Raw genomic sequence first — 18,502 nt, 5'->3', positions numbered from 1 at the left:
GTCTCCCCTGTTACTGTTCCGCTTCACAATCAGTGATCCCAGAACATAAGACTCTTCACAACCCAACTCCCATTGAACCTACTGCAATGCCTTGGCTCTTTTGGGATCCCCTCTTCCACAGTTTCCTCTAAGACAAAGACTTTCTTGATGCCCATGGATCAAACCTTCCTCACTTTTAATTTCTCAGTCACATTTTAGTACACAGAACTCTCTCTTCCTTGCTCTCTATGCCTTGATGTCTTGCTTCTATGCATGATTCATCTCCTTGAACAAATTGCCCCAAATCCTTTAGGATGAAGCTTACTTGCTATAACTCTTTCTTACTTCCTTCAACTAGACTGGCACACAGTAGGTACTCAACAAACATGTTCTTGATAAATAAATGTAAATGTTGATAGATACCCTGATGGTTAGAGACACATTAATCTTTAAGGATATTTGACTAGAAATAGTTTCTTTCTTCTGCTTTATTTCTAATGATTTTTGCCTTTAGATATATGTATTTTTTTTATTTTATGCATTAAAAAAATACCCTTTCAACATTTTAAACTAAAATCTCTGTTCCCACTGTTATGGTCTCCAGGCAAGCATAATTCAATAAGTAAGGAGATTTTGATCTGCCTCCTTAGCATAGCAGGCAATTCATCAGTCTTATAAATAAAAAAAAAGATTTTGAACTACTAAGTCATTAATAAGAACATTGAATGGAAACAGAATATACATTTCCTTTTTCTGAGGCTACAGATTTCTGTAACTGCTGGTAATAGGGCTTGATAGCCTGGGTCAGAATCAGGTCTCTGTCCTACTGAATGGCAATCCCCAGGAAGTCCCCCACTTTGGGGGACTGAGGATTGGAGATTGGGGAGCACTCACTTGCACAGACTCCAGCAGTAGTTACCTCTGATATGCTTGGAATTCCACAGAACAGTACATCACATCATGTTGGTAGAGCAGAGTGGACCTTAGAGAGTAGCAATATAATCTGTGGAAGTGTGTAACCTCTGTGAGCCCTACTTCCTTCCTGTAAAGTCAGAATCATAGTAGCACATCACTGTGACCATAGTAAGATCAAGAAATGTTTAAGGGGAAAGTGAATAAGTTAATGTATCCAGTATTGAGGACTTCTAAGGATTTGGGGAAAGTTTCAAGTTCAAACTCTCGTTACCCAATACCCTACATCTCATGCCCACTCAGAGCTGTTGCCTACCTACTCCTCCTTCTAGTGGCTTCCACTGAATTTTTTCCTCCTTATAGAATTAGAAAAAGGATATCCAAGCATGGTAACTACTGCCTGTTGATGTTCAGAATCAGAACTGATTCTGAGCTAATAGATACGAATGGTGTCTTATACCAACCCAGGGCCTGGTTTGCCCATTGCTGGACCAGTTCCTGGCCTTTCAAAGTAATGTCACATTGCAAGGAGCCAATATGTGCAAGATGACTTCTTTGCAACCAGGAATTTTCCTCATTGTGTCCAAGTCCTGCCTAAGGTCTATGGTGGCTCTAGTTGTAGCAAGTTGCCCCAACTCTAGAGTTCTGAAAATGTCACTCCATGTCAATGTCATCTGGCCCTGCAAAGGTAGGAACCCCTTGTTGCTTTTCTAAATTATCTCACATCTTAAAAGTTTCTTCCATCAACTAGCTAACAACTTCTCCAGTTATCCCCCACCAGGAATACACACATGGTTTCTATCTACCACTTGGAGCCCTTTGAAAGTAGGAGCATGTGAACTCAGAGTTAACAGGTCCCCAATTTTTCTATATTCTGTTATTTGGTGGTCATATGGCCAATTTTCATGAGCCTCCATTTGCTCATTTGTAACAAGGACTAAGGGGACCATGCTGCCTCTTTCCTGAGGTCGCTGAGAGCAAGCAATGAGGTTATTCACATATACACTCACCAGTACTCACTGAGTGCCTCCTTTGTGCTTATCCCCTTTATGGATTCAAGGGATGGAACAAGGAACAAGGTAGCTAATGCCTCTATCTCAATAAGCCAGTTAGTACCAGCAAATGCATTTATAACCTGAAGAGTACTATAAATGTCCAAAAGGAAATGTTGGTTGTCCTCCTTAACCCTAGGAGGACTTAGGATGCCCATACTTCTCTATTCCACTGACTGTGATCCCTATCTCTGCCCTGGAATATGATGGAATTGTTGGGGGTGAGGTGTGCAGTAGCAGATTCACAATGATCCCGATAGCAGACTGAGCATCCTTCTTTCCCAGCAGACCCAATCAAGATGTTCCTTATCATGTGTGTATTAGCATGTCAGAATTGACTTTAATTAATTGCAAAGGATTATCCAGCCTTTTCTGATGTACCATTTAAAGTGATTTTTAACTCGGTGTTATTTGAAGCAAGCATGCTATCGACTAAAGCCCGTACATCTTGTTTACATCTAGATTGTGTTTGAAAAGGCATCTTCAGTAACATAATTTTTACTTATTGATGACCTCTTTTCTAATGATTCAGTCCTCAGTTTAATGATGGCATTGATAACAATACATTACCAACAACCTGTCTATACCAGTGCTCCAAGAGACAAACATAAAGTAGTTTGTGTCCATGGTAAACAGCTAAACTTGCCGTTTTCTAAAAAGCATGTAAATACGCCATATTCATTCAGACTCCATAACTTTACATGCAGGGTGTACTTAGGTCAGCCACTTTTGTTTTGTCCCATGGAGCAGGCATTTCCATTCCCAAATTAATGATGAAATCACTAAGACATAGGAAGCAGGTGACACACCTACTCAGATGACAATGAAAACATAATCAAAGTAGGAAGTAGAAAAGGGGTCCTTTTTCAGATCATCTCAGCATCTCTACTTCCTCATCCATAGACAGCATAACTGTGAGAAATGGCATGGTGCCTAGTATGCAGTAACTAATCGGAGGCAGCTCTAAAGGAGAAAAGTACTGAGGCCCCACCCCATAACTCCTCATCAACCACTGCCTGCTTTTGTCCTCTCTACAGATGACCACTCCCGAGTGAGGCTGTTGGTGCTGGATGGAGACCCTCACTCAGACTACATCAATGCCAACTATATTGATGTGAGTATCTTGATGGAGCTAAGAAGCTATGAGCTAGAGTTGATGGTCCAGGCTTAAGCTTTAACTAACCTGTTTGCTAGAAGGTAGTCAAAACATGTCCAAAGTGGTGTATTCCTCCCTTAGTTCATATGACACAAGTTGCTTATCTACCCAAAGCGACATCTGTTTTCAGGACAGACTGCAGTCATCTGCTTTCTAGAGCCCCAGGGTAACTGCTGGTCTTATGTATTCATCCCATGTATGGATTTTTATGCGTCTATATACTCAGTCATTCAGTTGAAGGCACAACCACTGATGCATCAAAATGTTCGAAGTTCTCATCATGTGCTAGATATTACGAGACCCATAAAACTAAAAATGTCAAGGTTGTCTACCCTCAAAAGCAGCAGAAGAGAGAGATAAGCTACACATATCTGTGGTAAACTAGGGTAAACTAGGACGTGATGATTGTTATAGGTTCAGATAAAATACTGTCAGGATTCAGAGGTGGGAAATCAACACAGCTTCCATCAGGAATGCAGAAAACCATGTGAGCCAAAGCTTCAAGTGTAAGTAAACTTCAAAATCAAAGTGAAGGATGATGGGCCTTTGGTTAGAGAAGTGCTCTTGCCCAGAGGAAGGCACCTGGAAAGAAATAAGCATCACCTCTGTCCGAGGGTAGTGGAAACTAGCCACTGGGAATACTGGAAGATGAAGTTGCATGAGATCATTGATGGCTTAGGAGGCTGAACTCTGAAACAAGAGGAAGATGCTTTTCAAGGAAATGCTTGAAGGAGTTTGAACATGGGGGACCCCATTCATTACTCAGCTTTATCATTTATCTGCTATGGGAGGAAAGGTAAATCAGAGAGAGGAGAGCCTGGAACTAAGAACCAAGTAGAAGAGAAGCTGTCCTCACATTCCAGACACTACCAAGAAAAAGACTCAGATCAAACAGGAGCTGAGAAGCGTGTGCACAGAAGTGGACAAGTCTACAAAAGAACAATGGCCACTCTTACCAGGTGGACATCCCAGCATTACTGATCCAAGCTGACATCTCCAGGTCTCAGCTCAGAGCCCACAGACCTTAAAGAATAACTTAAGAGATTTCCACTGATCCCTCAGACTCTCTGTCATTTAGATGTGACTATATGAAGTATAGTCACGTGTCTTGTGAATTTTCTTATAACACAGCCTCAGCCAGATGGTTCATTAGCTCAACAAGTATTTCATGAGCCTTGAACCTGACAGTACCTCACACTTTACACGGAGTGAACACTCAGCCAGCAGATGCCAATCCAGCCTAGATTGGTTCGGTTCCTACCCTTTCTCCTTTATCTTGATTATGGCTAGGTAGATGTGACTGACCTAAGGATGACCACCCACATAGAGCCTTGCATGCCTGAGTTGCTAAAGCTTGCTGGCCTTCATTATGAAAATGGAAGCACCCAGCAAAATCATATTCTTAAAGGTAATCTCAGTCCAGTGAGGGTCATCTGTCTGTTCATCCCCTTGACCCTCTCTAGTCTCTTTTCCCTTGCAGATGGTAGTGAATGTGCACTTGTGAGCAGGGGCATTGCACTCAGGGAAGGAGGCAAGCTTTCTCAATAAGAGGGACTGATGAGACACCGAGGGATGACTGGAAGAGGGAAGCCAGGGAGCCTCTGCTCTGTTCCTTCATGACCACACTCCATCTACACCTCCAAGTTTCCATCAGTTTGAGTTCCAGCATCAGATCCTGGACTCTTGTGATTTCTGTCTTCCATTGTTCCTCTAGGGGCTCTGGGGACTGCTCATCTGAAGGTTGACCCATGCTTCCTTTCTGCCATCACACTCCCCTAGAACCTGTAAAACCAATTCTCCATGTTGAATTCCCTATATCTGAAATGCCCACAGTGCTTTCCACTTCCCTACTGGGTCCTGCCTAGCCAAGGACCTACTGTGTGAGCAAGACCTGAGGCTAGAGCTTCAGAAGAAATTTTTTAAAAAGGGGTAGTCTCTATCTCTGTCACCCTTCAGATGATTCTACAAGGAGGACTTCAATTGTGAGCAGTTTGTCTCCAGCAAGATCATGTTGCTCCAAGCATTTACTGATTATGCTATCAGCTTTCCTCTCTAATTTCATTTTGCAAATACCAAGCCAACCTTCCACTGTCAGTGCTAAAAATACTGACCTTCCACATAAGGGTTCTGTTTGATAAGAGGGATCAGATGAGGAATGAGATCTTCCCAGAATGGGGGCTGTCAGACTGAAGCCTCAAAAGGGAGTCTGATGAGAAGCTTCTTGAAGGAGATGAATTCTCAGTCCTGCCTCAGAAAGTGACAGAGAATCAGCTGTGCACGAAAGGGTTATACTAACCTAAGAATTAGTGATCGCTTCTCATGTACCAGTATGTCAACCTAAGTAGTAATTCAACCTCACTGGATAAGTACCTCCAAGTACCCATTGCCAGATGAGGAAGCTGGGTCTCTCACTGTTAGGTAAAATATCCAGAATCACAGCCAAAAGTGGTAAGAGAGGAGGAGCTACAGTTTAAATAAGGAGCGCCAAACTCTGTTTCTTGTAATAATAATACCAGTGGCAATGGTACTTGGCTATTAATGAGTCACTCCTGGCCCTGTGAGGTGTGCTTTAAGTGACGCGACTAAGACTTCTTAGTAGCACTTCACAGTGGTTCTTATCATAGTTTGCAGACTCAGTCTTTGGGGAAACTGAGACTTAAAGAAATTTCTTTTGAAATTGTACAATGTCATATATCTGGACAAAACCTGGGTATGAACCATAGCTGAGTATTCCAACCCAGTGCTCAATTTTCTGGTTCTACATCTACCCCTGACATCATCTCATAGCCTGCATTTAGTGGACACTCAGCTAGTATATGTTGATACAGGTTAAACTGGTTCTTTTCTTTCTTTCCCATCCTGACTGTGGCGAGGTCATATTACAGTCCTAAGGATATAGCACATGCATAGTCTCGTGTACCCCAGTTGCAATATCTACCTATCATTTAATATCTACATGGAAACTCCATAAGCATGCTTTTTCTACATACTTATTCAATCTACAGTACAGTGAATGGCTGACCATATGTAGAACAGAGACATTTTCATGTCATATAGGTAACAAATGAAATTGCTTTAAATGCAAGTGATTCTATAGTACCAGTCCTAATCAGGCTTGTGATTTCTGCCCTGTTATATCATTATGAAGTATTTTTGCTAGCCTTTAAAGACAAGAAACCAGGGATTGAAGTTAAGAGCACTGCCCTAGGTTACACAGCTAGACTTTAATTCTCTGCACAGCAAGGACACAGCACAGCCCCCTCCCTCTCTTTATAAGAAGTAGACTGTACAGACAGGCCAAATGTCTCTATCACACGCTGTCCTAATAGGCAGTGTCAGGCTCTGAGCTGCGTCTCAGTGGTTAGCATCAAGGACTGATGAGACTATAGTCATGAATCCCATCCTCATTGGGCCTGTTGAACACAGGCCTTTCTGAGGACTAGCTTTGTAACTATGAGTAAAGTATTTATTCATTCTAATAGCTGCACAATGCAATAACAAAAATTGCCAGCCCGCAAGTATGTGGTTACTACTATAAAGCACCTATCAGGGTTCCAAGAGGAAACAAGCTGGCTCACAGGTATCAACCAGGGACCGTTTAATAAGAGCCGGAATAGTACCGAAGCAGATTAACCAGCCGGACTGTGAGGGACATCTTGAGGCTAGAGATGGCAGAGATCTCAGGAGTTCTGTGGCTAGATAAGTGAGTGGCTTTAAGTGGAATAGATCTGTAAGGATACTGTAAGGATCAGTCTGTCTTGCCCTTGCCAAGGAGAAGCCAACCCTTGCTGACATGGCGAAGAAGAACCCAAAAGGTGTATGTATGCCCCAGCGTCCCACTGGCGTCTAAGCTTTTGCTTCCTCTTCTGGTTAGAAAATGTGCCACAGAACCCAGAAGACATGGGAACCTATATTGCAATTAATATGGTCATTTGGTGATAGTTAACTAAACGTTTTGGCTTTCGGTGGATCGCATGCATGCACCTGCCCAAGAGCTAATGAAAGACACACACACACACACACACACACACACACACACACACACGCACGGCAGGTAATTTTTTGACATTTTGTGACTAGCTCAAAGACTGGGCCCTCTTAAACCTTCCCCTGCTACCCCAGGCCCAATCAGGGAAGTAGCCAGTGGCCACTTACCTGAATTCTTACATGGTTGGTTAGCTTTCTCTCCTACAGATTTTATGTCCCATCCCTGAGTCATGGAGATTTTCTGCTTTCTCCCAGTTCCTAGCCCTCACAAATCTAAAGGTCTCGTCTCAGCCTATCTCCTCAGCCTTTAGCTGTTGGTTCTTTATTAATCGATCTAAAGCCAAATGGGGGCAAGAACCTTCAGCATTTGGACACGCAGATTCCTGATTTTGGAGGCCGGATTGATTCAAAGCATCGGAAACAATCCCCAACATGGTTACCTCCTGTGGCACATAGCAGAGTGTGGAAAGGACAATGTGGGGAAGAGTGGGGACAAAAAGACACACAGAACACAAGTACCCTCTTATGATGTTACCAATATGGGGCAGGAAAAGGAAAATCTCATTAACTGTGAGCCTACCTGAAATTCCAGTAGAACTACATTCCTGGGGTCTCCTGGGGATTCCCAATAACCAATAAATAGAGTCGAGGTGGGGGTGGGGATGTGAGCTTATTTAATCTGCTTTACCCTGGTCTCCACACCAGCCCAAAGACAAGAGCTGGCTGTTCGAGCTAGAGTCCCTTCCTCACAATTGAATCCTGACAATTTATTAAAATGACTCTTTTTGGATAATGAGCTGGATGAGGCCAACCCTGACGGAGCCTCTGGAGGCCGTGGTATGCCGCTGTCTGAACCAGACCACTGTCGCGTTTGCTTGCATACCGGGAAATGTATTGGCCACTTGATTCTGTTATAAATTACCAGCCTGGAAATAAATATCATAGTTGGGTCCACAGTAAGTAACAGATGCAGGAGTGCAGAGTGAGATAAATGTGTTTTGGAAGCAAACCTCCTTCCGATTGTTCACAGGCAGATGGAGGCAGGCCCGGTGCTAGTTTGCAGTCACTCTGTGTGCTGTGTAGGTGGGACTTAAATGATCTGAAAGTTCTTTTAAGGTTGGGAAGTTTTCTGCACTCGCTCTTGGCAAATCCCCAGAGGAGACCCATTTGAGCAATACATTTCCTTTTATCTCCTTTGCTGAGGAATCTTGTGGTTCGAATTTTTTCCCTCTGGGGACTATGTGGGTTTCTGGAGTCCAGAGAAGGTCTTTTTGCTTAGATGCAGCATGAGGACAGGCACATGGCACACATGCTTTCAGTGGGGTTTACCGGGGTTGGCAGCCAGGACAAACATTTCAGTGCTTGAGAACATTGCCTCTCGAGCAAGCCAGGTTGAGCCCTGCCCTGTACAGTTGAACAACCATAAGATGGGGGGAGATAGGGTGTAAATGAGTAAGCTATCTGGTGATTCATGTTTTGAAGAAAAGGAAGCCAAGGGGGCTAGAGAGATGGTGCAGTTGGTAAAGTGTTTGCCATGAGAACCTGAGGTTAATCCCTAGTGTTTACATAAAAAGCCGTGCTTAGCAGCACTGCCGTAATCCTAGCACTGAGGGTGTAGAGATGGCAGGTTCCATGGAGATTCCTGGACAGTCTAACCCAGTCAGTGATGTCCAGTTTCACTGAGAAGAGTGATTGGTAAAGACCTCTGGCATCAACCTCTGGCCTCTGCACACTTTCACACACACACAAAAAGGAAGCAGGAAAAGAAACCTGGTAGTAGGAGAGAGAAGTAGACAGAGATCAGATGAGTGCTGTCTCAGACGGTGACTAGAAGTAAAGCAAGAATCCAAGAGTGAGAGAGAGAAAAAAACCACTTCATTATCCAGGAACAGGCAAAGTGGCCTGATGCTAAGTCTTCTGGACAAATGTCCCTGCTGCTCCTGAAGAGGAGCTGTAAGTCAGGCTAGGCAGACTGCTAAAGACTCAAAATGGGAATTCAGGAATGTTGAGAGGCCCAAACTAGAATTTAATTAAACCATCACTTCCTCAGGGAACATCCTTCTGGCTTCATGGCTGAGTCAGTTCCCACGAGTGCTCTCCAGAGCCCCACATCTTCCCTCGGAAGTTCATATTCCAGCTTGTAGGTGCCTGGGAGCTGCTCCAAAGGAGCGCTCACATCTATCTGGTTCACTTTGGCATTTCCAACATTAGGAATAATAGAAAGCATTCCTGTGCTGCTTGATCTGAAACGAGTGTGCAAACGAACAGAAGCACAAAATAGTGAACCTCAGCAGCCCAACCTCACAACTGATGTATAAATTTCTCACCCTGTAGGACCGTGAAAGGATAGCTTGGTTCTTGGCTGGGCATGGGCCTTGAACCCCGACCCCAATGGGGGAACAGCAGGTGTTTGGCCACACCCCCAGAACCCAGGCTCCTGACACGGGGGTCTAGACCTCCATTTAACCTGCACCTTGCAGTCACATTTGGCTATGCAGCCCCCCCCCCCACACACACAAAGGGGTGTCACCTAACACAGCAAGAGAGCAGGGAGTGACTACAGGCTTCAGCCTCAAGAGATTTCCATATTAATGAGTTACCTAAAGGCCAGAGAGTGTAGCTAATTAAGTGACCCTTCTTTCTTCCCCCTCCCTATTTAAGTCAGGCTCACTCTGGCTTAAGGGGGGCGGGGTGCACCCAGATCATCTACATTCATGTCATTGGGGCCTGTTGTCTACTGCCATCATGGAGGACCTCTCTGTGTTCCAGTCACAGGACCACCTCTTCAACAACCAGCTGTTCCAAGCCAAGTGAGCTCTCCCCGTGGGGCTCAGCGTCAGAGCTCTCTGTCCTGCTCAACTCGCTCAGCTCAGCGCATGGGCAAGCTCCCCGCCTCCATTTTGTGGTGGTCCAGCGTCTGAGAACCCCCAGAATTGAAGCCAATCAATCCCTGGCTGCCTCTGGGTCCTGGGATTCCCCCTCGAGAGCTCTGCGCCCCCACGGAACCAGGCTGGGTGAGGGACCTGCCATGCCAAGCTTGCTGCTGAGGGGACCTGACTCAGCCAAGATTCTGCATTTCTGCCATGCTGAGCTGTAGTTCCAGCCACTCTGAGCCGTGACAGACACACAGACCCACAATGCAACAGAGAACCCACGCTCACGCGCAGCGCACAGGCCCTTCAGCTTTTCCCTACGTCACCCAGAATTGTTTTTACCATTAACCTTCAAGAATATTTGAATCTTCTAACCCTTAGTCTCCTCCAAGGTCTTTGCCAATATAAAAGCGGACTCATGCATGTATCCTACTGACCAACCTTTACAGAAAACTACACCCAGCTCTGAGTGGCATGTCTCATGACTGAGGAGAATACAAAAGCTCTTAGTTCTGCTCATATCCCTGTATTCACTGGGCATATGTGAAGCCCTGTGGATTCTCTCACAAGAAAGGAACATCATGATGAAGTGATGAAGGCGTTCCCTCTGTATCACAGAAGAGGTCATGTCTGAAGTCCTGGGTAGTGAGGCTGGAACATAGGATGAGTGCATTGAGGGAGTGGACACAGAGAGACAGCCAGAAGAAAAGTTCAAGATGAGGATGAACTGCATCGTTGGTGTAAGGTGAAGCATTGAGAAATTATGCAAGCAGAGTAGAGTCAATGCAGACTCAAAAACCTGCCCCCTCAGGTGTATCCTGAGAAGCCCACTATTACAGAGAGGAGTTGAGATTCGGAAGTGAAAATGGGTTCTGGGAGAACATGGAAAAGTTAATGCTACGGCCCAGGCCAGGGATGGAGGACTGTGAGAACAGCTGGTGACATGGCTGGCAGAAGAGTGTAGACACAAGAAGCCTCATCATTCTGGGCTCTAGGGAGCCATTTCTGTTTCCAAACCTACTCAATGTCCTCAGAATCTAATTCTTCTATCCAGCCGTCATAGCCCAGTCCATTTGACTTGGAGTGACAGATACCCCTCCCCATTGCTTTGTTCCTGGGGGGGGAGGGGAACGCTGGGTTACTCTTAACAAGGAACCACTCATCTGGCAGAAATTTCAAAACACTCAGTATGCACTGTTAGTCATTGAAGGGGTCTCAATAAGTGATTGCCAAACGAGAAATAATATAATTGTAATAGCAAAGACATAATGTGAAATCTTAGAATTGTGTCCAATACGTATTATAGGAACTGATATATATTAACTTTTAAATTTTTATTTAATATACTTTAAATAGTCTGATAGCCTTTTAATAAAAATATCTGAGATCCAAAGAAGTTAAATAAGTTATCCTAAATGACCCAGCCTTGGCACAGAGACCAAGATTCAAATCTAGTCAGCTGGTTGGTCTACAGTACGTCTAACCCATATGCTGTGTCTTTCTGGTCGGTTTGTCACAGCTCACTTATTTGTTATTTGCTCTGAACCTATATAGGCTCTTGGAGAATAGTTTCTATAGAAGTCAGTTATGTCAACTGGCTGTCCTCATTAAGTATATGGGACCACTTTCAGTAATTGTGGTATATGGTTAATCTAACCATGTAAGTTGGGCCTTTTCATTACTGTAACTAAGTATCTGAGTAAGGCAATTTAGAAGAGGAAATACTTATTTTGGCTCACAGTTTCAGAGGTATCAACCAGTCTGTCTTAACAAAGGGGTGTGGCAGAGCACAACAGTTCACATCACAGCCAAAAAGCAGAGAAAAGAAGTTACAGAAACAGGAAAGGATGGATCACAATGGAGTCCCCATGATCACATTCCCAGTTTCACCAACTACGCCTAGCCTCCTCCTTTCCCCTTTCTCCCAATAACACTATTACATTATAAACCATCAGAAGTCACTTCATTCCTTGGGCCAGAGCCTTCAGGATCCAACTGTCCTTAGACAGACTTATTTGGGGGATGGGGTGTCATTGATCCCCTAAGCATTTCTCAATCCAGTCAAATTGACAATGAAGATTAACTACTGTAAAGAGAGTTTATGGTTATAATGTTGGTCTTGGGTCAGTGGTGATAGGTACTCCAGATAAAATATGAAGAGAAATTTGGAGAAAACTTTTAAATATGTACCAGATGAGTGAAATAGTAAAACCTTCAAATGTGCAAGGGACTCATACACTAATTTTTGAGTCATCACTTGGATCCAGGGCTTCAGAGCTACCACCAAAATCTCTAGGGCAATTCTGGCTTACTTCTTCATGGAAAACTTGAGCCACGTCATCTTCTCTAATGTAATTTTACAATGTTTAAACTGAAACAGCTATTCGCCAAACTTTGATTTCCTGGGACAGTTAACCCTAAGTATAAAGTGTATTCCAGGACTGCCAACAGCAACTCATTCTAAGACTGTCCTATAAAGTGCCTGCCACATGATCATTAGGACTGAGTTCAGACCCCTAGCATGCATGCAAAACCTGGGTGCATAGTGACTATCTATGATCCTAGTGCTGCAGCAGGAGAAAGAAGTTGATGGGAGGACGCCTCAAGCTTACTGGACAGAGAACTTAAATGAATCACTGAAATCCAGGTTCCATCAGAGACCCTGTCTCCAAAAATCAGGCTGAAGAGCTACTGAGGGAGTCACCCAATGTCTTCCTTTTACCTTAATGTGCATGTACACATATATTCACAATTCATTCAAATGTGTACCCACATATACATACACACACACACACAACCAATAAAATTTACCTGTGTATCTATCCATCCATCCATCTAGTCATGTTTGATGATCTGTACTCAACTTAAGCTTTTCTTTCATGTAATATACTAAAGACACTGTTTCTCTATAACAAAGGAGGTCCTCCCTCCATTCTACTCCCAATGAAAAGACAGTGACACCTACAACCTCTTCCCTCATGATTAGGATGTTATAAAGCACCAAATTAGCTCCATGCCAAAGGACATCAGAGCTTAGGGGAGCACTCTGAAATATCTAGGGAAATCACAAACTGGTCTTCGGATTAGTTCTTGGCTATCGGAGCTCACACTGCCACATGGTCCTTTCTGCACCCAGAACTTTGCTATTACCAGAGAGAAGCAATGTGACATCCTTCCTATTTCCTCTCTATGATTGTTAAGACTGTGCAATCAAAAAAGAACTGGCCTTTTCTGTTTCCTACTCCAGGTGTCCCGAGCTAGGCCTATTATTGGGATCTGTGTATAATTATGGCTCAGAAAGGGCTTGTTGGTGGTTGTTGTGCACCATAAACCTGGAATGCTTTCTCCCCTGTATTTTGGGTTCATGAACATAAGGAATGCCTATGACAAACCTGTATGGGTCCCTCATAGGCCGTCACAATAACAATCAATGCTGTCTATATGCTTGCTACACACATGGCCTTATATGGTCTTTGATACTCCTCTGAGATGCTAGCCTCATTTTGCCTATGAGAATACCAGGTATCTGGGAAGAGATGTGTATTGATGTTGTGTTGTTTTCAAGCTTTGAACGGAAACCCTTCACCGTGTTTTTCTCCTATTATCCAGGGGTACCACCGACCCCGGCACTACATTGCAACCCAAGGTAAGTGTCTTGGAGTGACTCTCGAGTCACTCTTGATATTCTCAAGGATATCAAGGCAGAGAGATTTAAAAATAAAATCAAAGTAAGCCTTGCTAGCCACTCTTTCTCTGTGTGTTTTCACAAAAGTCTTCCTCCACTAGTGGCCTGGCTTCTCCTGAAAGAAGGGTGTGAGCTTTTGCAGACAGAATTGCTAGAGAGACAGGACAGCTTGGCCTCCAGAAGTCCTTGAGAAGCAAGGAGATGACAATTCCAGCTTAGAATGGCAACAGAAAGAGCTGTCACTAGGAAATATCAGTAAGAGATAAGAGACCATGCATTGGAGACCAGAAGATAAAAGCCTCAATGGACCACTCAGCAGAGGTCCCCATCCATTTAGCAAGTGCTTGTCTACAAAAGAGATGCAGCCAGTTGCCTTAGAATGCAGTGTGGCAGTATACTATGAGAAGGCTTAAAATTGATGATGCCTTTTAAAGCCTCCATGGGAGAAGCCCTGCAGATAATTACACGTGTGGACCTTGACATATATAAAAAGCTTTCTTTACAATGTTATCGTGTCATCTGTAATAGGAAAAAGTGGGAAAATCTTAAATGCCCAATAATAGATAGGTTGGTTAAATAACATATGATGTCTCCATGTTGTAGAAAACTCTGTAACTATGAAAAATATCATTTTTGAAGACATGAAAAAAATACTTATGATAGACCTGGTACTTACTACAGCAAATGTGGTTATACACACAAAAACACAGTAAAAAAAATACTATTCAAATTTTCTTTCAAATGTATAAATTGCTTTTGTAATTCTAAAACCGATGAAGACCCAGGACATTAAGAGTCATTTCCTAGGAAATTGCTTTGGACTGTCAGATCCTATCTTCCACTCTTTGTTTTTCTGTTCTTTTTCCTTTCTTTTTTCTATGTTTTAATCCTTCCTTTCCTGGTCAAGCTTCGGGTGAATGTCTCCAGCATTTGTCAAACTCAAAGCATTGCACCCCCTTGCTATGGGCAGCTCCACCCTCCCTACCCTAACTCCCTTGCTACCTCTCCTTGAGATCCTGCTGCCCCTTGAACACAATATACACTATAGTCCAGATGAAGTGCTGAATCAGGAAAAAGTGGAGCTGCTGGGTTGAGCATGAGGGTGAGGATGAGGATGGAGAGGATCCTGCAGACCACGAGCATCTAAAATGTGGCTTTTCTTATCTCTGCTTGTCCTGGCCCCCAAAGACTCATCTCCAGCCTCTGTCTCAGCTACTTGGTATCCTACTGGGGTTCCTCTGGACTCACTCTTGCCCACCCATATAGATCCTTGATTAAATAGCCAAGAGAGACAAACCTTCCAGCAGCTGCTTTGTATCTGCAGTCTCTGACCCCATCACCTTTTCTGTTACCAGGTCCAATGCAAGAGACCGTGAAGGACTTTTGGAGAATGATCTGGCAGGAAAACTCTGCCAGCATCGTCATGGTCACAAACCTTGTGGAAGTAGGCAGGGTAAGCCTCCCCTTCAGTCATGTGGGCAGAGGGCAGTGGAGGCAAATGCCGGGGCCCCTGTGGCTTGCATTGTGCCACCAGCTTCCAAAGCATTACCACACCTTAACAGCAGCCTACAGGGATGGGGGAGACCATGCCTCTCACTTCACATCTGAGCAGCCTTCCATTCCTTTAGCTCTCCCATCCCATCTCTATCCTCTCTCTGTTGACTATGTCATCTCATATATTCTGAGGAAATGAAAGCCATCAGATATGAACTCTCTCGCCAACATATTGCAGTCTATATTTGTATCAGCCACCATCTTCACATTTGTCCCTTCTGTTATCAGGTCTAGCCAAGAGAAAGGGCTGTTTTTGTTGATCCTGAAAGGTTGAATATTGGCCATTCCTAATGACAAAGCCTAATATGACAAACACCAAGTACCCGCCTTTGATAGGTCACCTCTGGGAAGATGCTTTCTGAGAAGTCAGTCACTTTGTTTGCCTACCCTTCTCAGCACTAGCCCAGCATTCTTTATCCATGAGTGAACCTGGTCTTTCCTGAAAGAAGAGAATGAACCTGCACTAGCAAAATGAAGAAGCCAAAGGGAGGGACCGGGCAGGAAAGCAACCAGAAGTCCCTGAGAAGCAAGTGACATACTCAGCTATGAAGGGAGGCGGAAGGGACCTGTAACTAAGATGTGTCATTGAAGGGAAGGAACCAGGCAGGGCAGATTGAATGTATTAATATCATCAAGTGCAACCCACCAAGGCTCAGAGATTTTCACATATTCCCTTTTCATTTGAAAGATAAAACTGTTCCTCATTGCTAAATTATTTCTCTCAGCATATAAATATGCTCAGAAGAACAGAAACCACCAGCACATGAGTCACAAAACAAAAACAAAAATCATCAAACTGCCAACGGGATAGTAGGGACTGGGAGGGCAGTTGATGGAGATGAGGGAAAGATGGGAGAAGAAGAGAGTAATCTGAATAAATTAAATTTATTATGAAATTGTCAGAAAAAAAAACCCCACAAAAATGGTAAGTTAAAACCTTCTGAAAGCCAAACAAAAATGCCTTCCCAGTTTGCACTTTTCTGCTGAACCTCAAGGACTTACATGATGCTGTGTGTCTCCACTCGCTTCTCCTCCACCCACCACAACATAACAGGTCTCTCCCTTCCACCAGCCATAATATTGTCAACATGACTCTCTTCCTGTTAACAAACCTGGCCTCCATCAGTCTTCTCCTTTCAACAGCCTGTTCTTCCTCCCCTGCCTATGAACCCTTACCTTTCTTCAGGGCTCAGGCCTCTGTCTCCCTCTTTGTTCTATCTAGATTCGGTCCTAAGTTGTCCTTAGCAAGAGCTTGGCAAAGAAGCTACTATTTCCAGCTTTACTTTTGTTCCTTTGAGTAATTGTGGCCTGTGGGTGGATGGGCAGGCTGCACAGTTGAAGGGCTGATATACAAATATCTAGACTCAAAGGGCTCCCATAGTGTATACAAACTATATGAAGAGTAGACAGGTAAGTTTTTATGGCTAGTCTATTAGGATAGAGTGTACTAGCCTCAGTGGTGGGGAAGAAGAAGCTGTACATTCTGTCATACTGTATTGTAAGGGTGTGGATATCTCATTGCTAATCATGCATGGTCAGGACTAAATGAGTCAGTATCCTGGAACATTCACTATCTGACCCATTCCCCGGTTTTACAGATGAGGCATAGATGGAAAAGGGTGGATGCTTGAATCAATCATTATAATCTCACTCTTGACTCTGCTTTTAATACTTGTAACCCTGCTGATTAGACTGTCCCCCACTGTTCAGATTGTCCTCCACTGTTCAGACTGTCCCTCTGTTCAAACTGTCCCCCACTGTTCAAACTGTCCCCCACTAGTCAGACCATTCTCACTATTCAGACCATCCCCCACTATTCAGACTCTTCCTCACTGTTCAGACTGTCTCCCATTGTTCAAACTATTCCCCACTATTCATACTGCTCCCCACTATTCAGACCATCCTCCACTATTCAGACTGTTCCCCACTATTTAAACTGCCTCCACTGTTCAGACTATTCTCCACTGTTTAAACTGTCCCCTACTGTTCAGACCGTCCCCTATGGTTCAGACTGTCCCCCATTATTCAGACAGTTCCCAGTTTTCAGACTGTCCCCCACTGTTTAGACTGCCCCCATTATTCATACTGTCCCCCACGGTTCAGAATATCCCCCACTTCCAGCTGTTTCGACTGTTCAGCTGCTTCCCCAGGGAATAAGTCTCAGGCTGCAGCCCTAGTGGATAAGAGCAGCTGCCCCAGATTTGAGCATTCCGGCCTGACACACAGCACATTCCACATTTTGAAATGAATTCTCCTGATGCTGGACTGTGAATGGAAACCAGGCAACTTGGGAGAAAGAGCAGTTTCATAATGGAACTCCTAGTGACCAATACACACACACACACACACACACACACACACACACACACACACACACACACTACATTATATTTATGGCACAGCAATCGTACAAGGCAGTGTTCCTGGTTGTGAGTCAGACAGTCTGGGTTTGTTCCTCACTCCATTCCTTGCCAGCTGTTGACTTTGAACAATTTTCTCGGCTTCCCCATGTTTAAATCCTCACCTGTAAAATGTGGGGGAACATATTTTCTAAGGTTGTGGGAACATATAATTAACACCACACACTCAAATAAGTCATAGAACATTTAATAGGCGATGCTAAGCAAGGTAAGTATCTGCTCTCATTAGCTGTAGGAGTCGGAGGCTCTTTCTAGCAGGTACTTAGCTCTAAGGTCTCAGAATCCAGCAATGCCCATTCACCTCCAAACCCTGTTGTGCACTGAGCATTCCCTGAAGTTGGTTCCCAGGGATGCTAGCCTCCAGGATGACGAGTGAGCAGAGGGTTCCATGGTTAAATACGCTTGGGAAATGCTGTGTCCTCTGCCCGTTGGAGAGTCCTAAGATACGTATTAATAACATCAGCGCCTCTGAGGAACTAAGTCATCTTTTACCAAAGTAGCTTGTTTAACTTTGTAGAAACAGCATTTCCCAAACTCATTTGACCACAAAAAAACCTCTTTTTGTTTTGTTTTGTTTCTTGTTTTGTTTTTTTGTTTTGTTTTATTTCCGTTTTGTTTACCTAACACCTATTAGCACCCAGCGGAACACACTCTGGGAACTGCCACGCTAGGCCGTGCTGCGTCCCCCGGAATGGTAATAAAGCTTTTGTTATTTTAAGGGGGAAACTACGATTTCTTTTTCTCTCTGTGGAACTCAGAGTCAAACATGGGAAGGGCTTGTAGCATAGACACCTGCCGCTGGGGCAGAGAGTAGTGGTACATCTTCCCTTTGAGCTCAGGATTGTCTGTCTCCTCCCCAATGAAGAGCCTTTCTCCTTCCAGCC

At 44.0% G+C, this 18,502-nt stretch overlaps 1 protein-coding gene across 12 annotated transcripts in view; it reads left to right on the top strand.

The window, feature by feature from the left end:
* The window catches only part of Ptprt (protein tyrosine phosphatase receptor type T), a 1,076,931-nt gene that overhangs the window by 1,019,021 nt on the left and 39,408 nt on the right, over positions 1 to 18,502 (top strand). For 6 of the 12 annotated variants that reach the window (XM_076930174.1, XM_076930173.1, XM_076930171.1 and 3 more), the window contains 4 exons: positions 2,981 to 3,057; positions 13,569 to 13,605; positions 15,000 to 15,097; positions 18,253 to 18,312. In XM_076930174.1, the coding sequence (XP_076786289.1) occupies positions 2,981 to 3,057; positions 13,569 to 13,605; positions 15,000 to 15,097; positions 18,253 to 18,312 (272 nt within the window). The remainder of the gene's footprint in view (positions 1 to 2,980; positions 3,058 to 13,568; positions 13,606 to 14,999; positions 15,098 to 18,252; positions 18,313 to 18,502) is intronic. The other 6 variants (XM_076930177.1, XM_034495571.2, XM_034495570.2 and 3 more) reach the window with 1 other exon arrangement.

Source organism: Arvicanthis niloticus, chromosome 2 (assembly GCF_011762505.2).
Source record: "Arvicanthis niloticus isolate mArvNil1 chromosome 2, mArvNil1.pat.X, whole genome shotgun sequence".
Classification (NCBI taxonomy): Eukaryota; Metazoa; Chordata; class Mammalia; order Rodentia; family Muridae; genus Arvicanthis; species Arvicanthis niloticus.
This window is presented reverse-complemented; position numbering and strand designations above follow the sequence as displayed.